The sequence below is a fragment of the Phocoena phocoena genome, chromosome 15 (assembly GCF_963924675.1).
Source record: "Phocoena phocoena chromosome 15, mPhoPho1.1, whole genome shotgun sequence".
NCBI classification, from domain to species: Eukaryota; Metazoa; Chordata; class Mammalia; order Artiodactyla; family Phocoenidae; genus Phocoena; species Phocoena phocoena.
This window is the reverse complement of record NC_089233.1, coordinates 64,687,304-64,699,636: the sequence shown is the minus strand read 5'-3', so window position 1 is coordinate 64,699,636 and position 12,333 is coordinate 64,687,304. Positions and strand designations below refer to the sequence as shown.

The following is a 12,333-nucleotide window of genomic DNA, read 5'->3' as shown; positions in this document are numbered from 1 at the left end:
TTGCAACCCCATCTTGCCTCTGTGTCTCCCATCTGTCTCCTCAGATAAGATTCTCCCACTCTGAGGCTACCTCCAGTGATTAACCCATCCCCACCCAGCCTCCCAACCATCCCTTACTCAGTCCCACAAGTGTCCAGAGAGACAGTGCCCCAGGTGCTGCCCCAAACACCTCTCCGGACCCATGGCTCAGCCCTCAGGATCCCCCACTGTAAGCCCCACAACTCCCATGGTGGTTATTCAGGAAACACTAGGGTCAACCCAACATCTTTTATTGATTCTAAACAAGGACCCTTGCATTCTTATACTGAGGCAGGAGTTCTTGGATTTTGTACCGGGGTGCTATAATGGCTTCGACAATCCTCAGTGGGGGGAGGTATTTCTGCGGTGCCATAAAAATGGGATGACGAGGTCTAGTCTTCTTGTCTAAGCTACACAAATCCAGCATCACAGCCTTGGGCTTGTAGATCCCTTTCTTCTTGGGCTGGATTGGGGTGAATGGTGGACACTGGCGAGGCTCCACCAGCAGCCGCATCAGGTCCTTCCGGAAGACATTCCAGCAGTTCTCCTTGAGGAACTTCTGGCACACATCTTCATCGCTGAAGGCAAGGCCCAGATGCTGAGGTTCCCACACGAGCTCCTGCCTGCCCCCTGCCCCCCCAGCCCTGCCTCCTTCCAGCCCCGAAACACACTGAGCCCTGTCCCACCTCCGTGCCTTTTCCCAGACTCTTCCCTCTGCCTCCTTTACCTTTCCACACCTTCATCACCTAGACCTGCACTATTCCATGTGGTGGCCACGAGCCACATGTGGCTACTGAGTACCTGAAGTGTGATGAATCTGAATTAGAGGTGTGCTCTGAGTATAAAATACACACCAGATTTCAAAGACTTAGAACAACAAAAAAAAGAATGCAGAATATCTCAGTAATTTTTATGTTGATTACATGTTGAAATGATAACATTTTAGATATACTGCATTCAACAAAATATATTATTACAGTTAATTTCACCCGTTTCTTCTGATTTCTTATAACGTGGCTACTGAAAATTTTAAATTACGTACGTGATCATTAGCCATCAGGGAAATGTAAGCCAAAGCCACACAAGATACCACTTATGCCCACTAGGATGATGATAATTAAAAAGACAAATAATAATAAGTGTTAATGGGGATGTGGAGATATTGGAGCGAGGGTTCCAATGCATTGCTGCCAGGAATGTAAAATGATGCAGCCACTTTGAAAAAACAGTCCAGCAGTTCCTCAAAACGTTAAACAGTTAACTTACGACCCAGGAATTCCACTCGTAGGTATATACCCAAGAGAAATGAAAAATATGTCCACACAAAAACTTGAACAAGAATGTTCATAGCAGCATTATTCATAATAGCCAAAAAGTGGAAACAACCCAACTGTCCATCAGCTGATGAATGGGTAAATAAAAGAGTGGTATATCCATGCACTGGAATATTATTTGACAATAAAAATGAATGAAGTACTGATACATGCTAAGACATGAATGAACCTTGAAAACACTATAAGAAGCCAGTCACATATACATGGTTCCATTGATCTGAAATGTCCAGACAAGGCCACTCTATAGAGATAGAAAGTCCATTGGTAGCTACCTTGGACTGGTCTTGGTGCCCTGGCTCTACTCTGCCCCCTTCCCTCATAGCACATGAGGGTGAGGGAAGTGGGGGAGGGTGGAATGGGCTCAGGACTCATTGGTTTATTTTCTTCTGAGACCTCAGCAAGGGAAGGGCAAACTCAACTTCCACTGACTCACCTATACTCTCACCTAAGGAGGCAACTCTGATAAATCACTAACACATTAGAGCATTCTTCTGGGTAGATTATATTGACCAGGACAAAATCAACTTTGATTCATAGAGATCAACTTAATATAAAATCTAGAGGTCAGAATGGGCTACAAGTTAGTCTTGGTGGTCTCAGCATTGCCAGCGTCAGCTCCTACCAGCTCACGAGAGCAACTTCATGCTCGACGTCATCAGGTTGGTAGCTCAAAACCGGCCACGGCGGTAGTATGTGCACCACAGAAACCAGCAAACACTTCCAATCAGGTTACCTCCCATCTCCCAGAGAGCTGCTTGTTGAACATTTCCCAGCACACCACTGGATAGTCTCCAACTAAAAAGTCCCGTTAACTCCCAATTTCTTACGTAATAAATAACAATATCTAACTCTGCTTCACACTTACCATGACCAGGCACTTTACACTTGTTAACTCATTTGATCCTCAGGACCACCCCATCTCACAAACACGGAAACTAAGGCTCAGTGGGGCTGAGGAACTCATCAAAACCTATGAGGGGGCAAGCACATGCTTACAGATTCTTAAGGGATCTTTTTTTTTTTTTTTTTTTGGATCCAGAGTCCAACTTAAGACAGACAAGATTCCACATAAACTCCTGATGCCGACGGTCACACTGATTTCTAGTCTAGTCTTTCACTAAATGGGGCAGCTCTTCTAAAGTCCTCAGCTTCATGCAGCAATTCCAGTTCCACTCTCTGCCTCGCTTGAACTGAAAGTGTCATCTGTCCTTGCGGGATGCAACACTTCAGCCCATGGTGCCCTCAGCCACAACCCCACCCCATGCCTGCCTGGCAATCCAGCACTAGATCACACTCTGTGCTTTGTTTTGAGGCTGCTCTTCATTTGGGGCCTTGGAGATTTCCCTTCTGTCCTGTGAACTGAGCTGTTCAGATTCTACATGGGGGAGAGGTTTCAGATAAGCTAGCCTGTAGCATCCACAGGACAGGTGTCTCACCAACTGACTGTGTGATCTGCAGGATGTCACGTCCCCTTTCCTGGGCCTCACAGTCCTCAATTAAAACATGGAGGATTTGAGCTAGATAATGCTTATATTTTCTGCCTGCTTTAGCAGGCTAGAAACCCATGAGTTCAACAATTAATGAATAAGCGAGAATTCTATCTGTCAGCATTGCAGACGATTGCAGCAGAGTGCTGACTGGGCAGCACAGATGCCGAGTGCCCAAACATCTGCCACCCTCAAGTCTACATAAACCTCTGAGTTTCAATTCAACCAACATTAACTGACACCCATCATGTACCAGATGTTATGTGAGAAGCTAAGGCTCCTTAAATCCTTTTTTGAGTAGCTATTTTCTAAATAGCTATTTTTTATGTTGGTAGTACACAGGAATCAGAGAATTGGGGCATCGCTGAACTGCAAGGAACCACCAGTGTTTCCCAACTTTTTTTTTTTTTTTCACAAAACTGCCCCAATTTGGACCATAGCTACATATCATCTGTTCTTTTATTAATGATTTTTTAAAATTCTACTTATTTACTTTGGCTTTGTTCTAAGCAACAAGTTTGTCAAATCAGTTTAGTGAGCTAGTCCTGTTTTTCTAGTTCACACTAGAATAAATACATAGCTGTTCACAATCCGCGTACCACCTAAAGTCATCTTGTAAGCCTTCTGTGAATATGATCCATACTTCGGTAAACACTGTTCTGGTCTAATTTTCTTGTTTTGTAGATTGGAGTCTGAAGCCTAGAGGAGGGAAAATGACTTATCCAAGGTCATATGGATCCCATGTCAAATTCTTTCATGTGCTTATTGGACACGGCTGAAGCAACTCTACAGATTTGCTTGCCTTCACACCTCCTCTTTCTCAACCACAGGAATCACTTGCTTCCCACACCTGCCCACAAAACGATGTCTGATCACAGCATCACCACAAGAAAAGAAAAAGGAGGGAGGATGCAAAATTGTACAATCGGTATGATCTCCATTATGAAGCTTTGTGTGCCTGAATGATAAATACCTATTTGGTACACAGCCATGCGGTAAAAAAAAAATACTGAAAGGAAATACATAAAACGCTAATTGAGATTGTTGGAGGAATGCAAATGCATTTAAGAAGGTCTTCACCTTCTTAAATGTTCAGCATTTTCCAGTTTTCCCTAATAAGTGTGTCCCATTTATTCATTCACTGACCCAACGTTTATCATGCATCTACCATGTGCCAGGTACTGTACAGGTGCTAGAGACGAAAGGTGCATAAAGCCCAATCCCTGCGTTCACGAAGCAATTAACCAAGTGGTGGGGAAAGAACTGTGCGAAAACTACGCAGCTGTAAACAGCTGTAATAAAACGTGGTGTGGCCACTGTGAGAGCTACGTAGGGAGGATTATGAGTGCACAGAAAGGGGTACTTAGCCCAGCCTGGGATCAGTCATGAAAGGTTTTCTGGAGGATATGAATCTTAAAGAATGAGAAGAAATTTATCAGAAAATAAAGGGGAGAGGAGCAGGATTGAGGGGTGGCATTGCAAGCAGAGGGCCTGCACTGGCAAAGGCAAGTATGTTCAGGTCCAGGAGGCAATCTGCCTGGGTTGCTGGAGTGGGTTAGAGGTGGCAGGAGGTGCTGCAGGGGAGCTGAAGGGTCAGAAAATTAAGGGCCATTTACGTGGCACTGAGTCTGCACTGTATCCTACAGGCAGTGAGATACCACGGAAAGGTTTTAAGCAGGAGTTTAACGCGGCCAGATTTGGGTTTTAGCAAGAGCAAAGTATACAGAAAGGATCTGGCAGGGAGAGACCGAGGCAGGGGACCAGCGGTAAGACGGCTACAGGAGTCTCGGCTGGGGATCCCAAAGTGGGGGTAAGGGTGTCAGCCAGGGAGGTGAAAGAGATCCACTGGGCTGTGTGAAGTAAACAGTAGGACTTCGTTTATATTTATCTTTGTCTTATTCTTTCTAAAGATCTATTTGTTGCATGTTTATAATATAGATGATATATTCATATAGCAATATATGGACATAATAAATAAAAATAAATTAAATAACATATATTATTTGTATCATATATATATTCTAGCGGGTATACACTCAAACACTCTTTAGTAATAGCGGTGTTAGATCAAAACAGTTTTGTGACCAGTAGTCCAGACAATAAATTCGTTTTTACCTAAAAATTAGGTTGTTTTTCACACTATAAAAGTATTCACTCTGGAAAATTTGGAAACTAGGGAAATAATGAAAAGAAATCTTTTTTATCAAATCTTTCAAGATAAACTTTTTTAATTATAAAAGTAATATATCATCATTAACAAACATTTGGAGAATAAAGGGAAAAAAACCCACTTGGGGCTTCCCTGGTGGCGCAGTGGTTGAGAGTCCGCCTGCCGATGCAGGGGACGTGGGTTCGTGCCCCGGTCCGGGAAGATCCCACATGCCGCGGAGCGGCTGGGCCCGTGAGCCATGGCTGCTAAGCCTGCGCATCCGGAGCCTGTGCTCCGCAACGGGGGAGGTCACAACAGTGAGAGGCCCGTGTACCGAAAAAAAAAAAAAAAAACCCACTTGGAATGTCATACCCTGACAACAACTTTTAAAAGTATATCTCTTTTTTCCCTCATTATAAAAGAAATGCATACTCACTACAAAACCAATTAAACATCAGAGGAATATATAACTATAACCAGAAAGTCCCTTTTAGTCCGAGCTTCCAGAGAGAATGACTATTACAAATTGGGCAATACCACAGATATTATCATTTTTGCTCATTTTCCTTCTAGATTTTTCTCAGGTGTTTTACAAAGGCATAGTCATAGTATGTATATATACGATTTTGTACCCTATCCTTTTCTTGTAGCATTTTATCACTCATTTACTTATGATTTTTAAATAAAAGTTACTTTCTATCAAGGGAATGTACCACAGTTTTCTAAACTATCCCCCTGGTGTAACACATGTGGGTAAAGGTGGTTGTTTTTCTATTATGAATATGGCAGCTATGAACATCTTAGTGTAGGTAGCTTTCCCTATAATTAATTACATACAGATAAATTCATAGGTAGACCACTGCTTCAAAGAGTAGGAACAGTTTTGTGTCCCTTGAAACATTATTATCTAAAATTATTATCGAAAGGACTGAGCCAATTTCGAGTGTACCAACAATTATCAGTGTCAGCTTTACGTATCATCACTTTTTTCTTCCTTTTACCAAAATAAGAGGCAAAAAAATTGTTCATTTGATCTAGTGGGAGGTACGCACATTTCCAGCACTGACCTGGGGTACTTGATCTCGAACTTCGACAATTTTTCTATTGTCTTACTGTCAATCAGTTCGCAAAACTTCTCTTTCCTAACCCGTATCACCTCAGCTCCCAGGCTCACCAGGATCAAGGGCCGAGTGTCACGCTGGCTCTCCGGGAGGAGGATCTGGTGAAGGCCCTAGAAAAAAGAAGTCCCAGAAAGTTCGAGACCATCCACTTGTACAAGCAGATTTTCAGGGTAGGCAAAACAAGGCCCCGAACAGGAGGTGAATCCATCTGGGGTCATTCAGCAAGTGACGGGGAAAAGTCCAGAACTCTCTTTGCTAATGACATCAAAGTCCTGGGGCTCCTCACATTAGAACAGCCCTCAAGGCACTTTGTCAGTTGTCCTGCCCACGGGCAGCAGGCTCTGTAAGAGTCGCACTCGCACAGTCGCTTGCCGGGCGCCGGCATTTTACAAGCTTTCCCCGGTGTCCAGTCTCGACTCTTCTTTGTGTCAGGCCAGCCCGTTTTCTCTTCCTTAGGACTATGACAGACAGCTCATCCTCCTCTTCTACATCTTCCCTTTTACAGCTGTCACACCCTCCCACACCCTTTCCTCCAGGGCTTCCTTCATAAGCGTGTGTCGCCTTAGTTCCTTCCGTCCCTCACGGGCTCTGGGGCCACTGGTAGTTCCTGTGCGGCTCCCGTTGCCCCTTGGGCTTCCTGGCGTGGATTCCTACTCAGTTATATCTGGAAGGGAGATGGAGATCAACCAGCACAGCTTTACAGAGTGTAACCCCCTTTGTAAGGAGACACTCTGAGGTGGGGCAAAGCCGGGACCAGAGTCTTTGCTGCTGAAACCCCAATTCAGGGCTCACTCAGCCTCTCGGCTATTAAGACTCAGGCAAGGAGGGGAGGGGAGGTCAATGGTCCAGAGCCTACAATGCCCAGCTGTCTTGGGCTTAAGAAGATATCAGCCAGGGCTTCCCTGGTGGCGCAGCGGTTGAGAGTCCGCCTGCCGATGCAGGCGACATGGGTTCGTGCCCCGGTCTGGGAAGATCCCACATGCCGCAGAGCGGCTGGGCCCGTGAGCCATGGCCGCTGAGCCTGAGCGCCAAGAGCTCTGCTCTATGGAGGCCGTGTGGGATTGAGAATAATCCTGCTTCAGAAGAAAGATCATATGCTTACTTGTCATGCGACTTTGGGCAAAGTTATCCGTCCCTGGGCCACTGTTTGCTCACCTGTGAAATAGAGGTGAAAATACCTGCCCTTCATGTACTCTGAAGGATTCTCAGTTTGAAAGATGTGGGACTTCCGGGAAGATGGCGGAAGAGTAAGACGCGGAGATCACCTTCCTCCCCACAGATACACCAGAAATACATCTACGCGTGGAACAACTCCTACGGAGCACCTACCGAATGCTGGCAGAAGACCTCAGACCTCCCAAAAGACAAGGAACCCCCCATGTACCTGGCTAGGGCAAAAGAAAAAAATAAACAGAGACAAAAGGATAGGGACGGGTCCTGCACCAGCGGGAGGCAGCTGTGAAGGAGGAAAAGTGTCCACACACTAGAAAGCCCCTTCGTGGGCGGGGACTGCGGGTGGCGGAGTGGGGGAGCTTCGAAGCCGCGGAGGAGAGCACAGCAACAGGGGTGCGGAGGGCAAAGCGGGGAGATTCCAGCGCAGAGGATCGGGCCGACCGGCACTCACCAGCCCGAGAGGCTTGTCTGCTCACCCGACGGGGCGGGCGGGGCTGGGAGCTGAGGCCCAGGCTTCTGTCGGAGCGCTGGGAGAGGACTGGGGTTGGCGGCGTGAACACAGCCTGCAGGGCGTTAGTGCACCGCTAGCCAGGAGGGAGTCCCGGGAAAAGTCTGGACCTGCCGAAGAGGCAAGAGACTTTTTCTTCCCTCTTTGTTTCCTGGTGAGCGAGGAGAGGGGATTAAGAACACTGCTTAAGGGAGCTCCAGAGACGGGCGCGAGCCGCGGCTAAAAGTGCGGACCCCAGAGACAGACATGGGACGCTAAGGCCGCTGCTGCCGCCACCAAGAAGCCTGTGTGCAAACACAGGTCACTATCCGCACCCCCTTCCGGGGAGCCTGTGCAGCTCGCCACTGCCAGGGTCCCGGGATCCAGGGACAACTCCCCTGGGAGAACGCATGGCGCGCCTCAGGCTGGTGCAACGTCACGCTGGCCTCTGCCGCCGCAGGCCGCCCCGCACTCCGTGACCCTCCCTACCCCCCGGCCTGAGTGAGCCAGAGCCTCCGAATCAGCGGATCTTTTAACCCCGTCCTGTCTGAGCAAACAGACGCCCTCCAGCGACCTACACGCACAGGCGGGGCCAAATCCAAAGCTGAGCCCCTGGGAGCTGTGAGAACAAAGAAGAGAAAGGGAAATCTCTCCCAGCAACCTCAGAAGCAGCAGATTAAAGCTCCACAATCAACTTGATGTACCCTGCATCTGTGGAATACATGAATAGACAACGAATCATCCCAAATTAAGGAGCGGTGTGGATGAAAGGCTCTTGGTGCTGCAGCCAGGAGTTAGTGCTGTGCCTCTGAGGCGGGAGAGCCAACTTCAGGACACTGGTCCACAAGAGGCCTCCCAGCTGCACATAATATCAAACGGCGAAAATCTCCCAGAGATCTCCACCTCACCGCCAGCACCCAGCTTCACTCAACGACCAGCAAGCTACAGTGCTGGACATCCTATGCCAAACAACTAGCAAGATAGGAACACAACACCACCCATTAGCAGAGAGGCTGCCCAAAATCATAATAAGTCGACAGACACCCCAAAACACACCACCAGACGTGGACCTGCCCACCAGAAAGACAAGATCCAGCCTCATCCACCAGAACACAGGCACTAGTCCCCTCCACCAGGAAGCCTACACAACCCACTGAACCAACCTTAGCCACTGGGGACAGACACCAAAAACAACAGGAACTACGAACCTTCAGCCTGCAAAAAGGAGACCCCAAACACAATAAGATAAGCAAAATGAAAAGACAGAAAAACACACAGCAGATGAAGGAGCAAGATAAAAACCCACCAGACCTAACAAATGAAGAGGAAATAGGCAGTCTACCTGAAAAAGAATTCAGAATAATGATAGTAAAGATGATCCAAAATCTTGGAAATAGAATAGACAAAATGCAAGAAACAGTTAACAAGGACCTAGAAGAACTAAAGATGAAACAAACAATGATGAACAACACAATAAATGAAATTAAAAATACTCTAGATGGGATCAATAGCAGAATAACTGAGGCAGAAGAACGGATAAGTGACCTGGAAGATAAAATAGTGGAAATAACTAATGCAGAGCAGAATAAAGAAAAAAGAATGAAAAGAACTGAGGACAGTCTCAGAGACCTCTGGGACAACATTAAACGCACCAACATTCGAATTATAGGGGTTCCAGAAGAGGAAGAGAAAAAGAAAGGGACTGAGAAAATATTTGAAGAGATTATAGTTGAAAACTTCCCTAATATGGGAAAGGAAATAGTTAATCAAGTCCAGGAAGCACAGAGAGTCCCATACAGGATAAATCCAAGAAGAAATACGCCAAGACACATATTAATCAAACTGTCAAAAATTAAATACAAAGAAAACATATTAAAGGCAGCAAGGGAAAAACAACAAATAACACACAAGGGAATCCCCATAAGGTTAACAGCTGATCTTTCAGCAGAAACTCTGCAAGCCAGAAGGGAGTGGCAGGACATATTGAAAGTGTTGAAGGAGAAAAACCTGCAACCAAGATTATTCTACCCAGCAAGGATCTCATTCAGATTTGATGGGGAAATTAAAACCTTTACAGACAAGCAAAAGCTGAGAGAGTTCAGCACCACCAAACCAGCTCTACAACAACTGCTAAAGGAACTTCTCTAGGCAAGAAACACAGAAGAAGGAAAAGACCTACAATAACGAACCCAAAACAATTAAGAAAATGGGAATGAGAACACACATATCGATAATTACCTTAAATGTAAATGGACTAAATGCTCCCACCAAAAGACACAGATTGGCTGAATGGATACAAAAACAAGATGCATATATTTGCTGTCTACAAGAGACCCACTTCAGACCTAGAGACACATACAGACTGAAAGTAAGGGGATGGAAAAAGGTATTTCATGCAAATGGAAACCAAAAGAAAGCTGGAATAGCAATTCTCATATCAGACAAAATGGACTTTAAAATAAAGACTATTAGAAGAGACAAAGAAGGACACTACATAATGATCAAGGGATCGATCCAAGAAGAAGATATAACAATTGTAAATATTTATGCACCCAACATAGGAGCACCTCAATACATAAGGCAAATACTGACAGTCATAAAAGGGGAAATCGACAGTAACACATTCATAGTAGGGGACTTTAACACCCCACTTTCACCAATGGACAGATCATCCAAAATGAAAATAAATAAGGAAACACAAGCTTTAAATGATACATTAAACAAGATGGACTTAATTGATATTTATAGGACATTCCATCCAAAAACAACAGAATACACATTTTTCTCAAGTGCTCATGGAACATTCTCCAGGATAGATCATATCTTGGGTCACGAATCAAGCCTTGGTAAATTTAAGAAAATTGAAATTATATCAAGTATCTTTTTCAACCACAATGCTATGAGACTAGATATCAATTACAGGAAAAGATCTGTAAAAAATACAAACACATGGAGGCTAAACAATACACTACTTAATAACGAAGTGATCACTGAAGAAATCAAAGAGGAAATCAAAAAATACCTAGAAACAAATGACAATGGAGACACGACGACTCAAAATCTATGGGATGCAGCAAAAGCAGTTCTAAGAGGGAAGTTGATAGCAATCCAATCCTACCTTAAGAAACAGGAAACATCTCGAATAAACAACCTAACCTTGCACCTAAAGCAATTAGAGAAAGAAGAACAAAAAAACCCCAAAGTTAGCAGAAGGAAAGAAATCATAAAAATCAGATCAGAAATAAATGAAAAAGAAATGAAGGAAATGATAGCAAAGATCAATAAAACTAAAAGCTGGTGCTTTGAAAGGATAAACAAAATTGATAAACCATTAGCCAGACTCATCAAGAAAAAAAGGGAGAAGACTGAAATCAATAGAATTAGAAATGAAAAAGGAGAAGTAACAACTGACACTGCAGAAATACAAAAGATCATGAGAGATTACTACAAGCAACTCTATGCCAATAAAATGGACAACCTGGAAGAAATGGACAAATTCTTAGAAAGGCACAACCTGCCAAGACTGAATCAGGAAGAAATAGAAAATATGAACAGACCAATCACAAGCACTGAAATTGAAACTGTGATTAAAAATCTTCCAACAAGCAAAAGCCCAGGACCAGATGGCTTCACAGGCGAATTCTATCAAACATTTAGAGAAGAGCTAACACCTATCCTTCTCAAACTCGTCCAAAATATAGCAGAGGGAGGAACACTCCCCAACTCATTCTACGAGGCCACCATCATCCTGATACCAAAACCAGACAAGGATGTCACAAAGAAAGAAAACTACAGGCCAATATCACTGATGAACATAGATGCAAAAATCCTCAACAAAATACTAGCAAACAGAATCCAACAGCACATTAAACGGATCATACACCATGATCAAGTGGGGTTTATTCCAGGAATGCAAGGATTCTTCAATATACGCAAATCAATCAACGTGATACACCATATTAACAAATTGAAGGAGAAAAACCATATGATCATCTCAATAGGTGCAGAGAAAGCTTCTGACAAAATTCAACACCCATTTATGATAAAAACCCTGCAGAAAGTAGGCATAGAGGGAACTTTCCTCAACATAATAAAGGCCATATATGACAAACCCACAGCCAACATCGTCCTCAATGGTGAAAAACTGAAAGCATTTCCACTAAGATCAGGAACAAGACAAGGTTGCCCACTCTCACCACTCTTATTCAACATAGTTTTGGAAGTTTTAGCCACAGCAATCAGAGAAAAAAAGGAAACAAAAGGAATCCAAATCAGAAAAGAAGTAAAGCTGTCACTATTTGCAGATGACATGATACTATACATAGAGAATCCTAAAGATGCTACCAGAAAACGACTAGAGCTAATCAATGAATTTGGTAAAGTAGCAGGATACAAAATTAATGCACAGAAATCTCTGGCATTCCTATACACTAAGGATGAAAAATCTGAAAGTGAAATCAAGAAAACACTCCCATTTACCACTGCAACAAAAAGAATAAAATATCTAGGAATAAACCTACCTAAGGAGACAAAAGACCTGTATGCAGAAAATTATAAGACACTG

The 12,333-nt window shown here is 44.2% G+C and overlaps 1 protein-coding gene across 1 annotated transcript in view; it reads right to left on the bottom strand.

The window, feature by feature from the left end:
- Window positions 1-277: 277 nt before the first annotated feature.
- Window positions 278-12,333, bottom strand: part of CNBD2 (cyclic nucleotide binding domain containing 2) — a 55,251-nt gene continuing 43,195 nt past the window's right edge. Inside the window, exons 11-12 of the mRNA XM_065893291.1 lie at window positions 6,056-6,219; window positions 278-596 (exon numbers count right to left, since the gene is read on the bottom strand). Of these exons, the coding sequence (XP_065749363.1) occupies window positions 278-596; window positions 6,056-6,219 (483 nt within the window). The remainder of the gene's footprint in view (window positions 597-6,055; window positions 6,220-12,333) is intronic.